Source organism: Myotis brandtii, unplaced genomic scaffold (genome assembly GCF_000412655.1).
Source record: "Myotis brandtii unplaced genomic scaffold, ASM41265v1 scaffold311, whole genome shotgun sequence".
NCBI classification, from domain to species: domain Eukaryota; kingdom Metazoa; phylum Chordata; class Mammalia; order Chiroptera; family Vespertilionidae; genus Myotis; species Myotis brandtii.
Window position 1 is genome coordinate 4,448,328 of NW_005361913.1, and position 24,985 is coordinate 4,473,312.

The window sequence follows — 24,985 nt, forward strand, 5'->3', positions numbered from 1 at the left end:
TTTGGATGCCTTTTATTTTTTCTTCTTGTCTGATCGCTATGGCTAGTACCTCTAGTACTATGTTGAACAGGAATGGTGATAATGGGCATCCTTGTCTTGTTCCTGTTCTTAGGGGAAATGGATTTAGTTTTTGCCCATTGAGTATGATGTTGGCTGTAGGTTTGTCATATTGGGCTTTTATTATGTTGAGGTATGATCCTTCTATTCCCACTTTGCTGAGAGTTTTTATCAAGAAGAGTGTTGGATTTTCCCTTCACCTTTTTCACCCATTCTCCCCAACCCCTTTCCTCTTGCAACCATCTCTATATCTGTGAGTCTATTTCTTATTCCGCTTTATTAAAAAATTTTGTGGTTGCCATAGAGTTTACAGTATACATTACAACTAATTTAAGTCCATTTTTAAATAACACTATTTTGCTTCACATGTAATACAGGTATTTTATAATACATTATCCCAATTCCTCCCTCCATCCTTTATAACATTGCTGTCATTCATTTCACTTATCCATAAGCTATAATCATTTAATATACTGTTGCCATTATTATTTTGTACAAACTGTTATGTTAGCTCAATTATGAATACGAAAAATAATATATTTTATTTTACCTTTATTTATTCCTTCTTTAATGTTCTTCTTTTTTCATGTAGATCTGAGTTTCTGACCTATATCATTTTCCTTCTCTCTGAAGAACTTTTAAAAATATTTCATGCCCTGGCCGGTTTGGTTTAGTGGATAAAGCATCGACCTGGGGACTGAGGGGTCCCGGGTTTGATTCTGGCCAAGGGCACATGCCCAGGTTTCTCCATAACATCGTAACGACCAATGACCGGACGGGGAACCATGGGGAACCGGGTGGGTGGTGGTGGTGGCCAGAGCGAAGCAGCCCAGGTCCTGAGTGGGTGCCTGGCTGTAACCAGAGCATAACAGCCTGGGTCCCAGGTGCCTGGTGGAGTTCGGAGAGAAGCAGCCCGGGTCCCAGGTGCCTGGTGGCAGCAGCCAGAGCAAAGCAGCCCCAGTTCCGGGTGATGGCAGCGGTGGCCAGAGCAAAGCAGCTGGGTCCCAGGTGTCCGGTGGTGGCTGGAGAGAAGCAGCTTGGGTCCCGGGTTACTGGAGGCGACCAGAGAGAAGCAGCCCAGGTCCCGGGTGCCTGACAGTGGCTGGAACAAAACAGCCCCATTCCGGGTGCCAGAAGGAAGCCCATGCCAGCAGCCGGATGAAGGAAGTTCTACTCTTGCACGAATCTTCGTGCATCAGGCCTCTAGTGATATGATAATATACCTAGGTGTAGATATATTTTTTTTTAATCCTCACCCAAGAATATGCTTATTGATTTTAGAGAAAGTGGAAAAGAGGCAAGGAAGAAGAGAGAGAGAGAGAGAGAGAGAAGAGAGAAACATCAATTGGTTGCCTCCAGGATGAGCACCAAATGGGGATTGAACCCACAACTTAGGTATGTGCCCTGACCAGGAATCGATCCCACAACCTTTCTGTGTATTTGGATGACACTCTAACCAACTGAACCACACCGGCCAGGTCCCTAGGTGTAGCTGTTTTTATATTTATCCTTTTTGGTGTCCTGTGAGCTTCCTGGACCCGTTTGCCATTACTTTTGGAAAATTCTCAACCATTATTACTTAAAAATATATGTTTTTGGTTTCATGCTTTCTTTTCCTTCTGGTATTCACATTAAGCTCATGTTAAACCTTTTGTAATTTCCCTACTGTTCTAGCATACTCTGTTCCTTTCTCTCTCTCTCTCTCTCTCTCTCTCTGATACTCTGTTCCTTTTTTTTCTCTCTCTCTCTCTTTTCTGATTATTTTTCAGTTTGGGAAGTTTCTATTTATATATCTTCAAGCTCACTGATTCTTCCCTCATCCATGTCAAATCTACTGGTGCATCCATTAAAGGCATCCTTCAATTCTGTTTCTATGTTTTTAATTTCTAGCATTTCCTTTCAATCCTTTCTGAGAGTTTCATCTTTCTGCTTACATTACCCATCTGTTTTTGCATGAAGTCCCCTTTATCCATAAGAGCCCTTAGCAGCTAATCACAGCTGAGATTCCCAGTCTCATCATTCTCATACCCCAAAATTTGGATCTGATGCTTGCTTTGTCTCTTCAAACTTTGCTTTTGTATTTTATCATGCTTGCAATTTGTTTTTTAGAAGAAGTCAAACATTATGCATAAGGTAAAAAAGAAATGAGGTAGACAGGCATTTAGTGTGAAGTTTTAGGTTTATCTGGCTAGGAGTTCATCTGTGTGTACTGACTCCTAGCAGTGTAGCTGTGGTATCCTTGGGTAAAATTTCTTATCTTGTGTCCCTGGCTGGTGTGACTCAGTTGGTTGAGTGTCATCCCATACACCAGAAGGTGGCGGGTATGACACCCATGTTTCAGGCTTGATCCCTGGCAAATGTTTCTCTCTCACACATCGATCTTTTTCTCTCTCCCTCTCCCTCTCTCTCCAAAAAAATCAATAAAACATATTTTTTAAATTTTCCTATAGTGTGTTGCGTGTGGCCCTGGCTGGTGTGCCTCAGTTGGTTGAGTGTCATCCCATACACCAGAAGGTGGCGGGTATGACACCCATGTTTCAGGCTTGATCCCTGGCAAATGTTTCTCTCTCACACATCGATCTTTTTCTCTCTCCCTCTCCCTCTCTCTCCAAAAAAATCAATAAAACATATTTTTTAAATTTTCCTATAGTGTGTTGCCTTTGGGTTTTCCGACCGACTCCCTTTTAAAGAAAGTCTGAGGCTTGCAGGTTTTCCCACTGTAGCCCCCTATTATTATGCACAGCCTATTGATGTGGTGCTAAGATATGAGAGAAGGAAAGCATGTATAATCCTATGATTAGGACTCAGCCCTTTAGTGTTGCTGGGCTGTGAACTTCACACGCTTCTCGGTTTGGTTTTGTTGTCTTTTGCCCCTTAGGCAGGACAGGAAGGCTAGAAAGGGCTGGAACTGGGTATTTCCTTTTCCCCACAGCATTTAGGCTCTGCCAAAATCCACTGTTGATTAGGCTCTGGTAAAACAGTTTTCCTTGAGGGCAGACATTTGTTAAAGAGAACAGAATGCTCTGGGTATATTTCAAAACAGTTATCTCTCCCATCCCCCTGCCCAAAGCATGAGGGAAATTTTCCCAGATCTTCACCCTGAGCACCTGGTGGGAATCCCGGAGGAAAAACTAGTGACAGTGTGAAGGCCTCTCCTGAGACTGGGGCCTCGGGAGATTTTCTCTCTCAAGCTCGTGCAGGTACAGACCCCAACAGTTAGTCAACTACCCTTGAGGTCTCCTACATGGTGCTGCTGCCACTTGCCGTTTCTGCTCTGGGTGAGCTCTGATTCCCTGCACTTGCCTTTCTCTCCAGTTTTCTGGGCCGTGTTTTGTCCTGGCCCTCAGTTCTCTGACGGATCTAAGGAGAGTTGTTGATTTCCACATTGTTCAGGGTTTTTCTTGCTGTGAGGACAGGAGTGACAACTTCCACAGTCCTTACACGTTGGGTCTAAAACCACCCACCACCTTTTCTTGTACAACTCTGAACTAAAAGCAATTTTTGCATTTTTAAAATGGTTGGGGGAAAAAATCAAAAGAAGAATATTATTTTATGGCTAGTAAAAGTTACATGAATAACAAATTTTAAAATTCATATTTAAGTTTTATTGGAATACAGCCATGCTCATTTATTTACATACTATTTACGGCGTTTATGGCTACTTTTGTGCTACAGAGGCAAGTTGAGAGAGTTTGACAGGTAATTTAAGGCCCACAATGCCTAAAATATTTACTATCTGGCCCTTTGCATAAAACATTTACAATTCCTATTCCTTTTCTTTTAATTTTTCTTTATCTTTCCTATTGCTTTTTCTCTCTATGTTGAATTTTGGGTAATTTTGTCAGATTTATGTTCCAGTTTATTGTGATTCTTTTTTAGCTGTATCTAATCTGCTGATTTTCTGTCATTATGTTTTCTTCAGCAACTATGCTTTTAATTTTGAAAATTTTATTTTTTTAAATCTATGTGGCAGGTTTTGATCATCCCCGGTTGCTCATTTTTTGTGATACCACTTTTACTTTTTTAAGCATTTCATACATATTTGTTATATACTGTATCTGATAATTCCATTATTTGAATCCTTTGCGGTCTACATCTGATGTTTGCTGCTTCTGCTATTAATGCTGGTTTGTTTCCTTATGTATCTTATGATCGCCGGTTGTGAGCAGACCCAGTCTGTGGTCCTATACCAAGGATGCCTTGTTCAGAGAGAACTTTGCTCTTCTGGAAGCCAGGGAGATGACGACCACCTGGAGCACTAGAGCCTTCTTCCAATTTCTCTGACTTCATCTGGGACTTCAATCTTTCTCTATTGGCCCAAGACTATATTTTTTTCTCAGTTGCAGCTACAACTCTGGAAGTGAAATTGGTAGCTGTTCTTTGGTAGCCTGTCTTTTCCCATGTGCATGCTCTTCAGCTCTGGTTTCAGCTCAGTTTTCTCTTTTACTCTTCTGGCCCTTTGGAATTTTCTAAAATGTTAGCAACACAGTAAAATTATTTCTTTCTGATCAGTCTAGATGTTTTGTAAGGAGGGTCTCCTGGCTATCTAATCTGCCATATTGACAGAGCAGGAGTCCGAGCCAATCTTTCTTCTGCACTTGCAACTAATTTTGGCTGCTCCATTTGCTGTTTTAACTCCTTCCTGGGACCAGGTATGGGAATTATTTCTATACTTTCTACCTTCTCCTTTCCTTCATTACACTCCTTTTCCTGTTCTTGTCTGTAGCACCCACTTCATTCCCTTAATTACAGCGGTTCTCAACCTGTGGGTCCCGACCCCTTTGGGGGTCGAACGACCCTTTCACAGGGGTCGCCTAAGACCATCGGAAAACACATATATAATTACATATTGTTTTTGTGATTCATCACTATGCTTTAATTATGTTCAATTTGTAACAATGAAATTGGGGGTCACCACACATGAGGAACTGTATTAAAGGGTCGAGGCATTAGTAAGGTTGAGAACCCCTGCCTTAATAGATACCCAAACTCTGAGTCAATGGTGATGGCACCTTCTCTTTGGCGAAAGGAACACCCATTCTTTGGACTCATCAATGATAGAATTTAGCTTGTGGCTCTTTTGGAGTATCTTGGGTCTCCTTCTGTCTCCTCCCATTTCTAAGTATACACAACCTGTATTCTTACGTCTAACCCATTTAAACAAGCTCTTTTTGTTGACATGATTTAATTTTTATTTACTGATTATATTATTTCAGGTCTCTTCTGTGGAATTGCTCCTTGGGTCTCCTGAGTATGGTTTAACACTAACTGCTTTTCTTCCTCTGTTTACATCACTGCCCACATGCTGTTCTGTCATTTTTAGATTGATTAGTTACTTCTGCAGCTGTTGCATCAGTTACAAATGGCTTTAAATGGAGAAACAAGGGATATGAAAATACTTTGTCAACTGTAAAGTCCTATACAATGCCAAGGACTAGTCAAGGATGAGATACACAGGGTCTTAAAAGGCTTATGAGGCTGAAGAGTGTTCTATACAGGAAGAGAAGTCTGAGTCTTTTATAGGGGGAAATGGAACTTCCTATTTGGAAGCTGTTGCCAATTTGATTCTTCCCCTATTTAAATAGAGCAAATCTATTTTTAGCCAAGACTGAGAACAAAAGAATCACTGAGAAGTTCTCCAGACTTACATTTCCAACAGCTTCCATCTCTCCCAATTTGTTGTGTACAACACAGGCACAGAGGATGAGAGCATGCACCCATGAAACGTGGTATGGAAGAGTGGAAGGAATTACAGTGCCAGGGGACAATATGATGGGGATCTTTCAGAAGATATGCCAATTCAAAATTATGGATTACCATAGCCAGGCTATGGTTCTAGGGCCAAGACTGAGAAGAGGCAGGGGAACTAAGAGACCTTACAGATACAGCAGAAAGAGTGTTGGGCTAGGATTCTGGAGACTGTTTTCTTGGAAAAAAAAAAAATTGACAACTGAATTGTCACCTGATGAAACCAGCTCCGCCTTACAGATACAGTAGAAAGAGAGTGTTGGGCTAGGATTCTGGAGACTGTTTTCTTGAAAAAAAAAAATAATTGACAACTGAATTGTCACCTGATGAAACCAGCTCCTTGTTGAATATGAGGTTGCCTTCCAACTCAAATTTAGTGACCCTGTGATCAGTACCAGGAAATGGCTTAGGCTGAGTTGAAAAAGTAGGCCTTGATTAATGTTTTGGTTTGTCTACTAGTATTTTAATTCCGGGGTTTTAATCCTATATTTCTGTGTTCCTGACTTGTGTGTACTTAGCCACTGAAGTTGATATAGGTGAGAGAAGATACATACATCCTCCCTTTTCCTAGGAACTCACTATCTATTGTGTTCTAGGGTATACACCCAAGTTCTAAAACATCCCAACAGAAGCACTGCCGGCATTTTGTGTTGTTTTTGAGGCACATCCCTGATGACACAGGACTTTGTCCCTCCAGTTTCCCAACAAGGAACTCCGCAACTTTTTCATAATATTCTTCACACACAGGAAAAGCATGATAGTAATTTCTAGTCTTATAAGCATTTCAGAATATTTTAATAAATTGTTCTGTTTGTCTTTCAGTCTTCAAGTCCCAGATTTAAGGGCACGACGAAAAGTTTGCTTTTGCATTCCCTTTCCTGCTATGAATGTTACTTCTTTTAACTTCTGATTGATTCCTGGCTGATTAATTCCAAGTAGCCAGTGCAGGAATTCTCATTAACACCCCAATGGATGATCAGGGTGGTAGGCTAGACCTAGAGTGAGGCTCCCAGCTCCCTAGGTCCTAGAACATGCATTGTTGATTTACGCTGGAGTTGTGCCTACTCAGCAGGCTTCTGCAAGCACGTGTGCATCCAGCTGCACAGGTCCCCAGCTGCACACCACCCCAGTCTCTCCTGCCTTGCAAAGGCTTCATCCTCCCTTCACTTCCATGTCTGCCTCTAACTGTCCTTCCAAGTCCTCCACCCATGGCTTCAGGAAGAAAAGTCACTTATTCAATATCCGGCCCTCAGTATTTACTTCTCCTAGCTAAACTTGTTTCTCCCCACTAGACTGTAAGCTTCCTCTTGCTGACAGGAACTATGACTCTATTTAGACTGCTGCACTTACAACAGTCCCTAGTATATCGTAATCACTTCATGCTTGTTCAAAGAGTAACTGAATAAATAAGTGAACATGTTTCTCTCTCTCTCTCTCTCTCTCTCTCTCTCTCTCTCTCTCTCTCTGCTCTTACTTTTATTCATTTTTATTTCATGCTGAAGTTACTCTCAGGCCATAAGTTTTAGTTTCTTCAGTTTCTGCTGGGATATCCTTTTCTTCTGTGCAGCTTCCTCTTCTGGTTTAGGAACCACCTGCTCTTTCTCAGGAAGGATCCTCTCAGTGTGGCAGGGGGAGCTCCTGTAAGGGGTAACCCGCCCATGAGCTCTGAGAGTTCTGCGCTGCATCTTGGGAGCTTTGTTCACCTGGATGTGCTCAAGGACCAGAGAGTCTACATCTAAACCCTTAAGTTCAGCATTGCTCTCTGCATTTTTAAGCACGTGCAGCAAAAATTCAGCATGCTTTTTGGGCCACGATCCTGTGTCCAGCCCCACTGTTAGGCCTGGGCAAACCTACCGACTTCACCATTGTAACAACGGAATGGCACGCACTGCTGCTTTAAAGTGACATCTTTCAGATACTTGGTGGCTTTTCGAATCTGCATCCCCTTGATGGCCTGGGCAGTTTCATGAGTGTTCTTAAAGTGAACACGAAGATTTGAACCTCTTGATTTGCATGATTATGTGGGGTTTTCTGGGTCAAGTGAATAGCAAACCATTTTCAGAGGTCACCTCTGGCTGCTTTGGGGAAGAGCTCTCTCCTTTTTAAGGAGTTAAAGGGAACATTTATGGAGTGCTTACAGTGTACCATATTTTCTTTTTTTGTTAAATTTATTATGGTGACATTGATTAATTGGATCATATAAGTTTCAGGTATAGATTTCTATGATGTAAGATCTGCATATTGCATTGTGGGTCCACCACCCGAAGTTAATTCTTATTCTGTCACCATATATTAGGTCCCCTCCACCCTTCGCCCCTTCCTCTGGCAAGCACCACGCTGCTGTTTGTGTCCATGAGTTTCATTTTTTTATCTCACATGAGTGAAATCATATGGTTCTTAGCTTTTTCTGACTGACTTATTTCACTTAGCATAATATTCTCAGGGTCCATCCATGTTGGTGCAAATGGCAGTATTTTGTCCTTTCTTATGGCTGAGTAGTATTCCATTGTGTATATGTACCACATCTTCTTTATCCAGTCCTCTATCGTAGGACACCTTGGTTGTCTCCATGTCTTGGCCACCGTGAATAATGCTGCAATGAACATAGGGGTGCATATGTTCATGCAAATTCATTGGGTTTTTCAGGTAGATATCCAGGAGAGGGATTGCTGGGTTATATGGTAACTTTATTCGTAATTTTTTCTTGATTTATGCTGGAGTTGTGCCTACTCAGCAGGCTTCTGCAAGCACGTGTGCATCCAGCTGCACAGGTCCCCAGCTGCACCCCACCCCAGTCTGTTTCGCCAGACTGTTTTCCATGGTGGCTGTACCAGTCTACATTCCCACCAGCAGTGAATGAGGTGAACATGTTTCCCTTAATGGACGTTGTATGAGTGAATACAATTAACTTTTCTATAATGGTTTTCTTTTCTGTCTCAATAATATTATTCCCAGAATAGAATTCTTCCCAGAATAGAATGAGCCCATTTCTGAAATAATACTCAAGTAAGGTTCTGAATTATAAAATATTTACACAGCTTAGTCCTATATTCACCTCTTTAAAGGATGCAGCCCTACATGATTCACGTTTATCTTGCCTGCATTTTTCAACTGCTTTTGTATATGGGCAATTCTTGTTTTATTTACTAGCTCCCACCATCCACTGCCTTCGGTAGTCTTAACTGGAAGAAGGAATACATCTTTGTATCATTTCGTTCAGATTTTATCACTGGCTTAACTATTGACTACCTGCTGACCAAAGGTACAGATCCCTGTGCAGATAGTAGTTACGTTTGACGACAGAATTCAGGTTCCCCAATTCTGGGAAAATGGGACTCCTAGGCAGAACTAAGGGTGAAAGCAAAAATGCAAAATAATAGTAATAAAAATTTCAGTACAAGGTACAAAATGAGGAAGGTGACAGTAAAGGTGAAAAAGCTTTGAGCTCATTATAGCACTGTTGCCTTTGGGCTTTAAAAAAAGATTCTTAAACCTCAGCCTCTTCGTCTGCAAAATAGGAATAATTCATTCAAATATGTATTAGGTATTAGGAGTATTCTAAGAACTGGGGATATAGTAGTGAACAATACAAAGGACCTCTCCTCACTGAGCTTACATTCTGGGAGAGGCGATAACATGTAGCTAGTGATGTATGTTTTGAAAAGTCAGAGCGCTCAACAAAGCACTTACACTAGTACCTGGCATTTCAATAGCCAAAAGGTGGAAACAACCCAACTGTCCATCCACTGTTAAATTGATAAAAATGTAGTAGTACCATGCAATGGCTATTATCTATATATATAAAAGGCTAATATGCAAAGTGTCCCCGAGGGAATTTGACTGGGAGTTCTATCGCTCTCTATGACGTGCACTGACTGGCAGGGGGCGGGGCGGAACGAAGATAGGCCCCAGCCGGCAGCTGGACGGCTATGATTGGCCCTGATTGCCAGTCAGGCCTAGGGACCCTACCCATGCATGAATTTCATGCACCGGGCCCCTAGTTCAGGTATAAGAAAGAATGAAGTGCAGACACATGCTATAACTTGGATGAACCTTGAGGACATTATGCTAAGTAAAACAGACACAAAAGTTCACATCTTGTCTGATTCTTTATAGTGAATATCCAGAACAGGCAAATCCATAGGGACAGAAAGCAGATTAGTGGTTGCCAGGGGCTGGGAATAGGAGATGGGGTGATGGCTCAATGGGTATGGGGTTTTCTTTTGGGATGAAAATGTCCTAAAATAGTGGTGATCTTACACAATACTGTGAATGTATTAAATGTCATTAATGGTTCATTTTATTATATATAATTTACCTGACATAATATAAATAGTACCTGGTACTCAATGTTATATTATTTCATAGCAAAACAAAATCACTCAAGCCCTGGCCAGTGTGGCTCAGTTGGGTGAGCATCGTCCTATACACCTAAAGATCACTGGTTAGGGACACAGACACTGGGGTGATGAAGGCCTGGGGTGGGTAATGGGGGTCAAAGGGGGACATATGTAATACTTTTAACAATAAAGAATTATAAAAAAAATAAAAACATAAAAAAAAAAGATCATGGGTTTGATTCCCAGTCAGGGCATGTACCCCCTAGGTTGCAGGTTAGATTCCCAGTTGTTATGCATGTGGGAGGCAATTGATCAATGTGTCACTCTTGAGTAGATGTTTCTCTCTCTCTCCCCCTATCCCTTCCTCTCTCTATAAATCAATAAAAGCATGTCCTACGGTGAAGATTTTTTTTAAAAAATCGCCCAAATAGGAAATTACCTAGGTTAATAAATTATTAAATATATTTTTAATTATTGGAATGTTATGCAGCCTTTGAAGAGAATGAACATGATCTAGAAGTACAAATATGGAAAGATGTCCAAGATGTAGTTGGTAAAAAAATTAAATAAGTAAAAGCTAAAAGATCAGCATATACTTGGTATTTGTTAAAATACACATGCACAGCTCCACCGGTAGTGGTTGACTGGCGACCTATGAACCAGGAGGTCATGGTTCGATTCCTGGTCAGGGCACATGCCCGGGTTGCAGGCTCAATCCCGTGTGGGGCGTGCAGGAGGCAGCCAATCAGTGATTCTCTCTCATCATTGATGTTTCTGTATCTCTTCCTCATCCTTCCTCTGAGATCAATAAAAATATATTTTAAAAAATACACAAGCACACACACGTTTATATATGCCTAGGAAACAACGGGATGTGAATATGAAAACAGTGGTTACTTCTGAGGTAAATAGACTGGTCGTCGGTGGGAATTTTTTTGGTACACATTTTGAAGTTTTTAGGTGAGCTTAGAGTTGAGTGTGACATAGCAGTCAAAAAAGCATTAATATGGCATTATAAGAAATACAGAATCTTGAACGAGGGAGGTCATTACTAAAATTGAGAAAGAAAATGTATTGGCTTCATACACCTTATAGAACTCCACTTGTCACATTCTCAGTGTAAAAATCCTTTAATACCCGAGAGCAGTCTCTGCAGGTGGTCAGAGACACGGCAAGTTCTTGTGCTTCCCAAAGTGGGGAGTATACCACAAGTGCTCCACAGATATTTGCTCAGTGTTCCTGAGGTCCCAAATAGCCCAGCTGGTGTGGCTCAGTGGTTGAGTGTCGACCCATGAACCAGGAGGTCATGGTTCAATTCCCGGTCAGGGCACATACCTGGGTTATAGGCTTGATCCCCAGTGTGGAATATGCAGGAGGCGGCCGATCAATGATTCTCTCTCATCATTGATGTTTCTATTTCTCCCTCTCCCAAACCAATAAAAAAAAATTTTTTTTAAAGGATAAGGCATATAGTATCTTAAGCTTTTGTGCAAACTTTCCCCTTAACTTGTTAAAGCATGTCTTTAAGAATGAGATTAATATAGAAGCTTCAGAGCACTGTAAGAAAATCCAGCCACAAATCTCAACTCTTAAAAAAAAAATCATTTTATTGATCCGATACCATACAAAATTTATTCAAATTACACCCAGTTGAAGTGGTAAGATCACAGCTAGAGTACAGGTTACCCTGTAACAAATCTATTTACAAAATCCATCATAAAAGCTTTTTTTTTTTTTTACACTATATTACACATTTTCTCTTTTAAACTAGCATACAACACAAAGCTAAACTGATTAGTAGTTTACCTTCTCCCAATTTGGGGAGAAATATTTCCCTTTGACAAAATCGTGTACCCCATAGGAAAAGAAACTCCCACAATCTGACAAGTGCCGCCTGACTGACTCGACAAGGCCTCTTCCTTCAAACCTCTCACACGCCCGAGTTGCCGTGCACACGCTGAGTTCTTACTTCTTTTTCCTGAAAGCTAAAGCTTTAAATACTGCAAATCTATTTACAGATCTACACTTGAAACAAAAATGAAAACAAGACCACAACAAAAAACAAAAACAAAATATAACACTCTTAAAAAATTACAAACCAGCTAGAAAATATTCTGGCAGTGTTTACAAATTAATTGCTATCTTTGTACAAAATTGCTAGATAATGAAAATGTGAGTAGACTACATATCAACTTAAATAAAACAATTGCTATGCACAAGTCTGTACATATAAACACACCTTAACACTGTTTGACAGCTCATGTGTTGCCCTTTATACAGTTTATTTTCTAAGGCTCACGCAGTCATAATTCGCACACTTGTAACTTTTAGCCATTTCATGTGTGAGCTTTAATAGCAGCAACTCAATGGTACCAGGAAACCGGCATACTTTGACTTAAAGTAACACAAATACTGGAGAACTAACCCACTTTGTGTGCCGGATACTATGTTAAAAAAAAAAAAAAAGACGAATGCAAACAACAAAGTATGGACATTTCATTAATGGACCCCAGTTAAGCCCATTAACTGGAGAAATCTTATGCATGAAGGAACTTTTAAGACTTATTAGTATTCCTTTCATTTTAAAACAATAAATACGGCATAACATTACGAAAGGTTTAAGGAGAAATTCAACAAAACACACAACAACCTAGCCAGGTGAGCTCAGTCGTTAGACTTTGGAAAAAAAATTAGCTTTGTGCAGCTGGCAGAGAATTACACAAAGCTGGAAGCAGAGGCAGCTAACCAGATGAGATAAATATGGGAAATGGGGAAAAGCTTGGCATAAATGGTTTCCTATCCAGGAAAACACCCCACAGTGCATTTCCAGTAGGCACTTGACACAAAGCTCTCCTCCCCTCCCCGACCCCAAAGCTTCATCTCGGACCACATATTTGTACCAAGTCCAGTGTGTGAGGGGAGGAGGCTGGGGATGGAGGCTGAAGAAAAAGGAGGGTAATCTGCACCTTTGTTTTTCTTCCCAAACACACATCCACGCATACCTACACAAATCGTTTAAAGTGCTGGTGTCATGGTTTTGACCCCCACCACCACTTTGCATATTGTGGAACTCTACCTAGAGTAAACTGGCTGGGGTGTTCGTGGTTGACCGTTTTGTATTTTTCCTAAGGGATATTTTCAATTCAATTACACACGTGAATAGAGTGCCTACTATGTGCCTACCAGTGGGCCAGGCACATAGCATTTCAGTTTCTCTGTTCCTGTTGAGGTTGTTTTTTTTTTTGTTTTGTTTTGTTTTTAAATAAGACTCCCTCATCCCCGTGGTCTTTAGCATCCAAGGAATGGATTTGAGGTACTAAGTCACATTCCCGGTGGGAAATGGCCACCTCCCCTGGCCAATGGGAAAGCTACTCTTGGACATAACTGGTAGGATTTGCAACTGACACGAAGCCGCCCACCCGGGACACCATTCCTGAAGAGGAAAAGTGGGAAAACACCCCGGCATTCTATCGCTTCATTTTCTACGCCCGCACTTCCCTGGGTCCAGCTTACTCCTTCATAGGGGAAGGGGGACAGGTTGTGGCCAGGGGCATTGCAGCCCTCCACAAAGCGGGAGCTCCCTGGGCTCACCAGCCTGAGTAAATGCCACTGGTAGAATGCCACTCACACAATGGGATGCCTTTCTCCCTGGAGGCCTCTCCATCTGACCGCATCCTGAGAAGTGGTCTCCCTGAGTGCAGTGTAAGAGAGCCCTTTCCCCGGTCACGGGGCCCCGGGAAGCCCAAGGACGGAGGGACCCACACCTGCTGTTCCTTGGGACGGCTGTATCACCTGACCTGGCCCTCCTTTCAAAGGGGCCAACAATGTCAGCGAGGACAGACTCGCTCCCAGTTCCCCTCCTGGGAAAGGAAGCCAAATGGGGCAATGCTTCTGCAGAGGCTGTTAAACCTTAGGTCACACTCGTTCAGATGCTCGGATCAGAGAGATTCTCTATCTCTGCTTAAATAATTTGAATGAGCAAAAACCGCTTCAAAGTAAACAGTTAAACTGTAATGGTGATGGGTGCCACAGGAATGCTTAAATGGCAGCTAAAAAAAAAAAAAAAAATTAAAAAGTCTAAAACAATCCACAAAGAACTCCTCAGTAGGCATTTGCTACAAATCAACTTTAAACTCACAAACATGTTGGGGGCAGGGCAGTGGGAGTGGTTTATGGAGACAGGAAAATCCACAACAGCTTAACAGTGGCAGATCTCAACTATTCTTCTGTATCTGCAACAAGTATTCGAAAACAGGTTCTTCATCCGAAAGGCTGTTGGAGGTTCTCTTGACCTCCAAGTTGGACCCATGGCCCATAGCTTACACTGAATTATGACAGTAATTTAAATATTCCTAAGAAGAGCTGAAGACATCCGTTTCATACTTTTGCATGACTTCAAGTTTACAGTTCCTGCAGTTCCATTCCATATTAGCAGACCCCAAAGACATGCATTCTGCAGAGAAGGCACGGCTTGAAATGCTATTAAGGAAGATTGCTGTATTCCAGTGGCCCAGGTGGCCAGACCCCATTCTACAGCCCATCCGTCAGGCACAGCAAGCCAATCCGGGAGGAAGGGAGGGAGGAAAGTATGGGTGAGAGACACCTGATTGCACATTTTCTCACTTGCTGACTCATCCAGGAGATTTTGGAGCCTGGGGCAAAGCAGGGTTTTCCCAAGGGAGCCTGCAACTGTGCGTTTAGACAATTTATATATATATAAAAAAATTCGTTAAAATGTCAGCTTTGTTCTGAAGTCTGTAGTTTACTTCATGATACTATCTTGGAGGAAGAAGGTAGGAAGGGACAACACTGCATGACAGATGTTCTGGTTCCATAATAAAAAAATATTGGTTTATAAGGAGTTCACAAAGCATAATCAACTACACATGAAGTCTTCCACCAGCGGGAGCTTTTCCAAATCATAAGCGTCAAAGAGATCGCTGATGCCTTCTTCCTCCCCGAGGCTTAGGAGATAGTCTTCTTGGAGCAGGGGAGGCAGTAAGTTCACAAACGGTCCTTCTAGGTTGGAAGGAATTTGGTCCTCAGTCTGCTGTAAAAGGTTGGCTGGGGAGGCCAAAGGAGAAAGGCTTGCCATAGAAACTGAGCAATCACTATGTCCTGAGTTGGTTGAAGCCAAGTCTGAAAGGAAAAAAATTGGTGGAAACACAAAAGTAAGTTAGAATATACAAGTTGCTGTTCTGAAAGCTCTCACCCCCTGCTAATGACAATTAGACAGCATTATGATACAGATCACCTGTCGGCAGTCTCTAGTCACTCACTCATCTTTTAAAGGACCTACTATTAGCAAAAAGAATTTAATTAGCTCCAAAGATTAGAGGTTAACAAGTTAAAAAAAACTTCTCTCTGATATCAACTGGTCATTATTTAAGGAAAAACAAAACAAAATATAAGGTAAAGACTATAAAGTTGGCTCCCTAGTAGAAATTCACTGATTTTTAACTTAGTCCAGCGGTTCTCAACCTGTGGGTTGAGATCCCTTTGGGGGTCGCCTAAGACCATCGGAAAACACATATATAATTACATATTGTTTTTGTGATTAATCACTATGCTTTAATTATGTTCAATTTGTAACAATGAAATTGGGGGTCACCATAACATGAGGAACTGTATTAAAGGGTCGCGGCATTAGGAAGGTTGAGAACCACTGCAGTAGTTCCACCTTATCTGTGGTTTTACTTCCCCCGGCTTCAGAATTACCCAGAGACAACTGCGGTCTGAAAATTTCAGAAATAAACAATTCCTAAGTTTTAAATTGCCACAGTTCTGGTAGGGTACTGTCCTGCTCCATGCTGCCTGGGATGTGAATCATCCCTTTGTCCAGCATCTCCTCACCTTAGACACTCCCTGCCTGTTAGCCACCTAGGAACCTTATCAGTTACCAGATGGACTGTTGTGGTGCCTGACGTTACCTCCCGATGCCTATGTCATTCTCACTTCATCTCATCATGCAGGCGTTGTATCATTTCACATCATCACAAGAAAGCTGAGCACAGTATTCAGTAAATGATAGTTTGAGAGAGACCACATTCACATAACTTGTATTACAGTATATTGTTATACTTGTTCTATTTTATTAGTTATTGTGGTGAATATCATACTGAGCCTAATTTATTAATTAAGCTTTTCCATAGATACCTATATATAGGAAAATACAATCTATGCAGTTGAGCCTTGAACAACATGGGTCCACTCATACTCAGATTTTTAGAAAATAAATACTCGTACTTCCTTCAATCCACAGCTGGGAGTCCATGAGGTCCTGCAACCAATCCTCCGCATACTGAGGGACAATTTAAGATTTGGGGGCGTCAAAAGTTATAGGTGGATTTTCGACTGAGTGAGGGGATCAGAGCCCCTGACCCTATCATTGTTCAAGGATCAACTGTATAGGGTTCAGTACTATCCCAGTTTCAGACATCTATATTTTTTTGCTCAGTATTAAGTCAGACCTGTTCACTTAAATCACTGCTATTCTTGCTGCTATATTGGGAGGTGGGGAGAAAATGAAACACACATACTGAAAAAACCCCCCACAAAGAGCTTCTTTGCTCCAGGGACAGTGCAGGAAGAAGTCAGATTTGTTTGGTTGGGGGTTTCCTTCCATATCCTCACCCCAATACACCGGGGGGGAGGAAGGGGAAATTAAGACAAAACTTCTTTGATAGAAGGCTTTTCTCTCCAAACACTTCTCTCTCTAAGGATCTCTGTAGCATCATGGAAAGGTGTGTGGCCAAGGATAGCTGATGATTCACTCAGCTTCACTCCCCACTTCAGTTGGGTTTCCAAACACTGTAAGGAAATGGTTTCTGCCAATAGCCAAATCCTGAGGGACTCCATTCGTGGGTGGAGGAGTCATTAACCCAAGGTCATTATTTGATTCTGCAAACTAGTGAGAATGCCTTTAAAAGAAAGTTCCCTTCATAACAATAATAACAGAAGATTTTGTGTCTTGCCTAGACTTGTAGTTCTGATACAGAATTCTTCTAGCCTGGCCGGCATAGCTCAGTGATATGGTCACCTTCATTTTTAACATAGTTTTCAAATGACAAATACAAGAATTGTTACCTTTGGAAGTGGGTTTAGAGATATTCCCATTGTGGTCTTGGTTGTTTGCTTTCATTGGACTGTGTGTTTCAGTCTCTTCTGGACACAAGTAAACCTCAATGGGCCCTTGGGTACTTGCCAAGTGTATTTGCAGGCTCTATGAACAGAAAAGAGTGAGGAAGGTTCAAAATGAAAGTTCTTTTGGAAATGAAAGCAATAGTAATTTTCATCTAAAAATGTGAAATAAGGGTAGTTTTCTTAGTTCATTTTGCTTTGTCACAGCTAGTCTACCTGTACCAATGACTGCCATCCCCTAGAGGACAGGTCAGCAAACTATAGCCCAAGGCCCAATCCAGTCCACAACTGATTTTGTGAAGAGTTTTATTGGCAGAGTCACGCTTACTCCCATTATTGATGCATGGCCTCTGGCTAGGTGTTTTGTTTTTTTTTCTCACGCAGAGTTGGGCAGTGAGCAGTCCCAACAGAGACTGTATGGCTCACAAAACCAAAAATATTTACTGTCTGGCCCTTTAAAGAAAAATTTGCTGACCCCTGCCCCGGAGAAGGTGAATTATGCTCTCTAAATATATTAAAAAAACAAAAAAAGCAACACACAAACTATTAAAGGGTGCTTTTAGTGTTCCAAATACAATATTTCCATGTTGTTATTCCTTTACGGTAGGGCTTTTTTAGTGTTGAACTTTAATAACCACTGGAACGGAGTTTAATAAGAGAATGCAGCACACTAATATTTAAAATTCCTCTTCATCTAGGTCATAGAGCTATTATTATCACTTAAGGTGAGAACTCTACCCTAGATGAGAGCTTGCAAATTTCATTCTCTTTTTACTTTCTATGCATATTCTTTTTACTACATTTCTTTAACTTAGAGTTATAGTCTGGGCCTCTTATTAAACTACATCTGAAACCAATCACAAAAATACGCACTCTACTTTCTTACAATATGCTAGCCTATGAAACAAACCAAAGTCCCATTTCATCTCTTAAAAGTAAACATGATATAAATGATAAATTCTGAAATGTGCTAAGTTAGGGAGATACTTTACAGCATTTCTATCTCTTTTGTAGTGGGAATTATATTTAGAGTAATCAACATAAAATTCTCCAAAATTTCAAATTGATTGGAACCAACAAATTATGAAAAAAAGAAAGTACAAGAGGGACAGGCCATTGCATACCACCTTGAGCTGAGTGCCCTGCTTTGTTAAAATTAGATCTTTTGGACACGCAATATATATTGATCAGTTGAAATGTTTTTAAAGTTAGCATTAAGTAAAATAGAAAAAGAACTAAAAAGAACTTTCTAGTTTACAGGAGGATATGAACTTTAACCATGAATCAATGATTCTTTAACTTCAGGCATTCCAGAAAGATCTCTGCAGATGAACAAAGACATCTCCTTACCTCTATTGGGTCAGGCACTTCAAGTCTTGTTTCTGGAGGGGCCTTTTGGACACGCAATATATATTGATCGGTTGAAATGTTTTTAAAGTTAGCATTAAGTAAAATAGATGGGGAAGGAACTTTCTAGTTTTCAGGAGGATATGAACTTTAACCATGAATCAATGATTCTTTAACTTCAGGCATTCCAGAAAGATCTCTGCAGATGAACAAAGACATCTCCTTACCTCTATTGGGTCAGGCACTTCAAGTCTTGTTTCTGGAGGGGCTTTCACAACTATAACAGTTTGGTCTTTAAGGCCACTAATTTTTCGAATATCTTGATATGTAGCATAAGCTAACGTAACGAGTGTTAAGGAAATCTTCCAACTAATTGCCTCAGATAACCATTATGAGATTAACAAAATAGACGCATGGAAAAATTTTGAAGTATTTTATGATTTATAAGATTATATCTGTTTTGCCTTCTAGATCTTTAAATATATGGGATCTTCTACGAATCTTGTTTTCTGGGTGATATTCTAAACAACAAAAGAAATGCATATCTTTTTCCTGCCCGTTTTTAAAAAGTCCATGGCTTAAAATATTAAAATAAACACAGAAACAGCAAAGTTAATTTAACAAAAGAAAACCAAGGCCCCGCTGCGGTGGCTCAGTGGTTGAGCATCAACCTATGAAACCAGGAGGTCATGGTTCGATTCCCACTCAGAGCACATGCCCAGGCTACAGACTCAACCTCCAGTAGGAGGTGTGGAGGAGGCAGCTAATCAATGATTCTCTCTCATCACTGATGTTTCTATCTCTCTCTCTCTCCCTCTTCCTTCCTCACCGTCGTAATCAAAAACATTTAAAAAAATAAAAATATTTTTAAAAAAACAAAAGAAAGAAAAACAAGACCCATTTGGTCCAGGATTTTCAAACCAGGTTCCTCTGGAATGCAGATATTCCCTGAGTTCCCATGAAGTATACTATCACTCAAATCGAATGATGGCAGAACCCAATTTACAGGAAAAAAGTGGTAAGCTCTATTAAACATAGTTTTTTGTAACTTCCAAAAACTTCTATCTTCTACTTGACTACTAGCAAGTGTCAGCAGTCACCCAAATGCATGAATGAATGAATTAGTAGCAAATAGATATATTAGTGGAAGAACTCAGAATACTGTGGAGGCAGGCAATATATTTTCTTAAGTGTACATGGGCTGGTTGTGATTATATATTAAGAGTGTCAGTCCTTCTTGGTTAGAAAAATTATCCTTTATATGATATTATTAACTCTATCAATATTTCAGTGTTCACGAGGAAGAAAGTGGCTTCCAGATGGTCTGCAACCTGAATGAATATGAGAAACACTGATTTAGGAAAAGAGAGTAAAATAATATTCAGTACGCCTGGTCGTTACTTCTGAGCACTGAACAGTTCCTTTAAGGGCCTGGGCAGCCAAACCTACAAGGATGCCATGAAAGAATATGGTACTTATTATATGATAAAAGTATCCATGCAAGCTTGCCTAGATAGACAAGCTTTTTACTTGGCACTAAGAGAGAACATGTCGCATGGCTTTCTTATAAGGGACACGGAGTAACATAATGTACAATGTCCTTACCCAGCAGTTAAAAAATGGTAATCCACCATAGAAAATGCACATAACAAAACAGCACATCACAATTCAATGAAGGCATTGCCATGGGTAATATAATGTAGCTAACAGAGTCTATGATCTAACATGTTTAACACAGAAACAGGACTTAGTGAACCTAGAGAAAATAATATCCCCCAGAATAGTAGCTTTTTACTAGAAGTCGAAGGAAGCTATGAACCCATTCATTGGGGGAAAAAGCACATCCACCCCAATCTGCACATACATTTATCACGACGACCTTCTTTAAATCTCAATAATTGGGACAACAGCCAATTAACTGGACAGCTCAAGCAGGATTCCAGGTTTTAGGTCACCATTTATCTCATCAAGAAAGACCACTGATACCATTATAAAAGTGTTGACATGCCCTGGCTGGCTGGCTCAGTTGATTGGAGCATTGTCCAGTATACCAAAAGGTTGCGGGTTTGATTCCTGGTCAGGGCGTGTGAGGGAGGCAACCGGTCCATGTTTCTCACATCAATCTCTCTCTCTCTCTCTCTCTCTCTCTCTCTCTCTCTCTCTCTCTCTCCAGAAATGTATCCTCAGGAGAGGATTAAGAAAAAAGAAAAAGTCTTAGAACAGCTTTGAATTTTTACTGAGAACACTGGGAAAACTGATAACCAGGTCCTTACACCATAGGCCACTGTCAAAAAACTATGTGACAAGAACTCAGTAAAATAAAAACTCATCTACAATTACTCAACATGCTGCAGGAAAGAAAATTTCAACACATTTGTGAAAAAGCTGTACCAAATTTGGAACTGAATGGCAAATGGAAATAAATGGTGCAAACATATTCTCTAATCTTATAAACTTAAAAGTGCTTCCACGGTGGCTCCCTCCTGAATTTGCTTCTTGGGTTAGCAGCCCCCTGCAAGGTAGCTTTCATTCCCTGCAACAAAGGCTGCAGAGAAAGCTAATGTAGGTGACAATGCCATAAGCTACAAGCTGCCAGTCATTTGTAACTGCCACATCTCCTCGCTGGGGCTCCCAACTAAACAATGAGTGAAAGAGCCCGACAGCCATTCTTGCTTCTTCCCCTGTCAGCCCACTCTGGCCACCATTAGGGGTTCATATCAGCACAACTCTTTCTCCATATCACTAATCATCAGCTGACAAGGTTAATCTTTTGGTCAAAAAGAAATAAACAATTGCTGTTTCAAAAAAATTACCTGAATTGGAAAGTAAATGTCCTACACCCTCTAAGGGAAAGCCTATTGGAGAGGAGACACGAGAAGAACGTGGGCAGGACACATTTTATTTCCTGTCTCACAAAGGTAAATGTGGAATAATCGAAGTCTGGAACTAAAATTAGAGATGGGGTAATTTAAAATATTGCATTTGTCTTCTACTAATAACTGAGAACATTGAAAAATCTTCTTGCCGAAACAATGAAGCAATCTCCCTAATCTTTTGTCTGACGTGAGATGATGAACAGTAAGCTGTACTGAGATGGTCACCAGACTGTTAGCCTACAGAGAACAGAAATTGGCTTTCTATATTTTTATTTCCAAGAACTACTGTTTGCAGATGAACAAATATATTGAGATTTCTTGGGCCTTGTGGTTCTTCTGAAATTAGTTTCTGGTGTTGTGAATCAGCCTAATGCTCTCTAAAACTTATAGAATAATTTTTTATACTCAATTTCTTCAGCTATATAGCTCAATCAGACAGATTCAACAAATTCAATTGCTCCAATAGCTGATGAAAAGAAAGTAGAATGTGAGAACCCCAACAGTGACAGCTAACACCCACCCAAAATCTGGGAAGCCAAAGATGAATCTGTGGAATGTTGTCATTAATATTAATATTGACACCATTCGTATCCTATAATAGTGTTGCCTTACGCAATGAGTGTACCATATGTATCAACCACACATGAATTTAAAAAGTTCCCTCCTTGCTGTAAAATAGACATAATAGATGATTATCTTTCCATAACTACTGACTTCTAATACAAAGTGGGTTCACACACACACACACACACACACCCCACGCATGTGCATAAAACCAAAGTAAAAGTCTACCTTGTGCATAATAGTCAGATTGTCAACTCTGGAAATAGTCTAGAAAGCACTAACCCCCAATGACCAGGTGGCACAAAGGATATCTTTGATTCTCTGAATCCTCGGTTAACAGTTTGAGGTCCAGGGTGCAGCTTTGGATCAGTTCATCTAATTTCTTCTCTTCCTGACTGAGCTCGGTCACTTCCTTTGACAGGCCTTGACACTGGGCCAGCATGCCCCCATCCTCAGACAGACTGCAGCCCCTAGAAACCCAAACACAGACTCTTCATGGCTATGGAGAGGCCAGCGGGAGGAGGGGAATGAACAAGCAAGGGCGGGCAGGGAGAAATGATCCTTTGGGGGAGTGTCCCTTTCTTGACATAGGAGGTCCCAGTGCTTGTTTGCCAAGTGTTAAAATTAGAACATTTATACATATATATTTTTTATACGTATAGTCCTTCACTTTTCATACCATAGAGATTAAGTGAAAAACCACTACTATTTCAGCTTTCTTTCCTACAGAGGAGGTCTGTGTCTGCAGAAGGCTCAAATTCATAGGGCAAAGAGGCAGCTCCTTCCTGCCACATGCCTCCCAGGGGTGGGGGTGGGGTGGGAGGTGGAAAGCAGGTAGGAAAACACAGAAAGATAGAACAATTTGAAAGAAAAGATAGAATGATTCAAAATTCAACAAAACATCATCCAACAAGCACAAAAGGCCTTGGTAATTTCTGGGGGTCTTATGCCAACATATAAAAAAGAAAAGCAGGTTAAGAAAACAGATACAGGAACTGAGACATTTGATACTTGCCTTAATTTATTCAAAAAGTGAGTTAATCTGCTGTGAGAACCATGGATAAAGATAGTTGGTGACTGTGTATACTGAGATATGTTAATACACAGCCATAGTTAATTTCCAAATTCCTGTTGGAGTTAGGACATGTGCAAGCATTTATGAGATTACACACATGGACTTCACCGTATCAAATGAACAGCATCCTACTTTACACCTACAGGACCCTAATTAATCCCAGGACCTCCTTGCTTATAGCTAATGAAATAGAAACTCTTTTTTATCTCGGACAGTATCTAAATAGGTCTCTTCCTAAAGAGACTTTGAACTTGTGGCTAAGGAGTTGAGGAAGGAGAGACAGGAGGTGAGAGAAGAGAGTAGAACAAAAAAAATGAAGTGTGGGCATGAATGTGAAAGTTAGGATGGAGAGGAAGCTCAATGTTTGAATGGACCCCCATCAGAGCCAGGGAATGGGGTGGGGGTGCGACTCATACTCACATCCATTGCACGTTGTTTTTAGACTTCTTCTTAATGAGGTGGATGCCTTCCAGTACATTGGTGATATCATAAATCCTTCTCTTTTGCACTTTCAGCACCTCTGCTGCCTTGTTCAAATCCAAGACCCCATCAGGTGACTGGCTCAGGAGCTGAATGAACTTCTTGGTGAGCAGACCAAGTGATGTATCATACCGTGTTTTTTCTGAGGGAGATTTTGGAGCTTAAAGAAAAACAAAAACCAAGCGGGTGGGGGGTAGGGGGGAAGGTAAAGAAATGAGGGGTTTCTTTGCAGTTGAGCAAGCCCCATCTCCCACTGCAGCCCAAGTATTAGTATCAGAAGCAAAGCCATTTCTGTCAAGTTACGTAGAAAGCTATGAAACTGCTTTATTAGAAAAGGAAGGGACAGTTAAAATTCCTGTTTGTGAATTTCTCAGTGGTTTCTACTTTGGTTCATCCTATTCCCTGGAGCTAGTAAAGTATCCCACACACAGTAGGTGCTCAAAAATGTCTGATGAACGAATGAGAAAGTGCTGTAGCCCCATGGGATCAGCACACGTGGAGTCTAACCCCATGGGGACAGGTGACGCATCTCCCCAGCATTTCGTGCCGGGCTCAGACAGACCCACTTCAGCTGGCCTTTCAGGCTCCCGGGTTGTGTGTGTCTGTAACTTGTTCACCAATGTATCCGATGATGCTTCATTTGGATGAAGACTTTCTGGACCCTGGACGTGTCTTTCAATCGTCTCCCTATCCCACTTGAATAAAATTTCTTATTTAATATTGTGCCTATTCTCTTACAGGTCACAGGTCAAGGATTTAATGTAGCAGTACACACAATCTGTGGATTTTCTAATACAAAAACTACAGGAAAGGTGAGAACAAAGTCTAACGAGGCCAGAGACATAAAGGACTGGCTAGCCATCTCCGACCTACTTTCCTCTCTCCCAGAAGAAACAATGATCATATCAACGGAAAGGAAAACTAGCAGCAATTCATTGGGCTCAACCAATTCTTATGCTGCTTTATGTTGAGCTAGAGATTTAGACCGACACAGACATTTGTGACTCTGGCACAGTTCGTCTACACCCACTTAGCCTCAGTCTCTGAAATAATGTCCGTTAAAGAAGGTTAAAATTAAATTTGATTATAGAACGGAACAAGGAGCTTATATTCCAAGTTGAAAAATGAAACTGCACATATTTCAAGAGGCCTCCCCTTAGGTCAGTATTTAGGCACTGGAGTGACTCTGTAAACCTTTCGCTGGGTGTCTGCAGACACTGTATTTACTTTTTGGATAGGCACAGAAAGAAATGACAAAGAACAAAACATGCCAAAGTTTCTCACACCTTGGCACCCTTCCAGCCGCAAGCTTTGAAAGTTGGGAGCCCACACCACAGAGAATCAGAGATGAAAGAATC

General features: G+C 40.9%; 1 protein-coding gene, 1 long non-coding RNA gene and 1 pseudogene across 4 annotated transcripts in view; 1 reads left to right on the top strand and 2 right to left on the bottom strand.

The window, feature by feature from the left end:
- The window catches only part of LOC102260010, a 77,013-nt gene extending 52,029 nt beyond the window's left edge, over positions 1-24,984 (top strand). The window contains exons 3-4 of the long non-coding RNA XR_313806.2: positions 23,663-23,732; positions 24,368-24,984. This is a non-coding gene — a long non-coding RNA (uncharacterized LOC102260010). The remainder of the gene's footprint in view (positions 1-23,662; positions 23,733-24,367) is intronic.
- Positions 7,314-8,014, bottom strand: LOC106726735 (annotated as a pseudogene).
- Positions 11,730-24,985, bottom strand: part of E2F3 (E2F transcription factor 3) — an 87,855-nt gene continuing 74,599 nt past the window's right edge. Inside the window, exons 3-8 of one of the 3 annotated variants that reach the window (XM_014542685.1) lie at positions 23,568-23,787; positions 22,384-22,542; positions 18,902-18,974; positions 18,636-18,677; positions 17,232-17,367; positions 11,730-15,284 (exon numbers count right to left, since the gene is read on the bottom strand). In XM_014542685.1, coding sequence (XP_014398171.1) covers positions 15,022-15,284; positions 17,232-17,367; positions 18,636-18,677; positions 18,902-18,974; positions 22,384-22,542; positions 23,568-23,787 — 893 coding nt within the window. In that variant the 3' untranslated portion in view covers positions 11,730-15,021. Of the gene's footprint in view, positions 15,285-17,231; positions 17,368-18,635; positions 18,678-18,859; positions 18,975-22,383; positions 22,543-23,567; positions 23,788-24,985 lie in introns of all 3 variants that reach the window. The other 2 variants (XM_005869976.2, XM_014542684.1) reach the window with 2 other exon arrangements.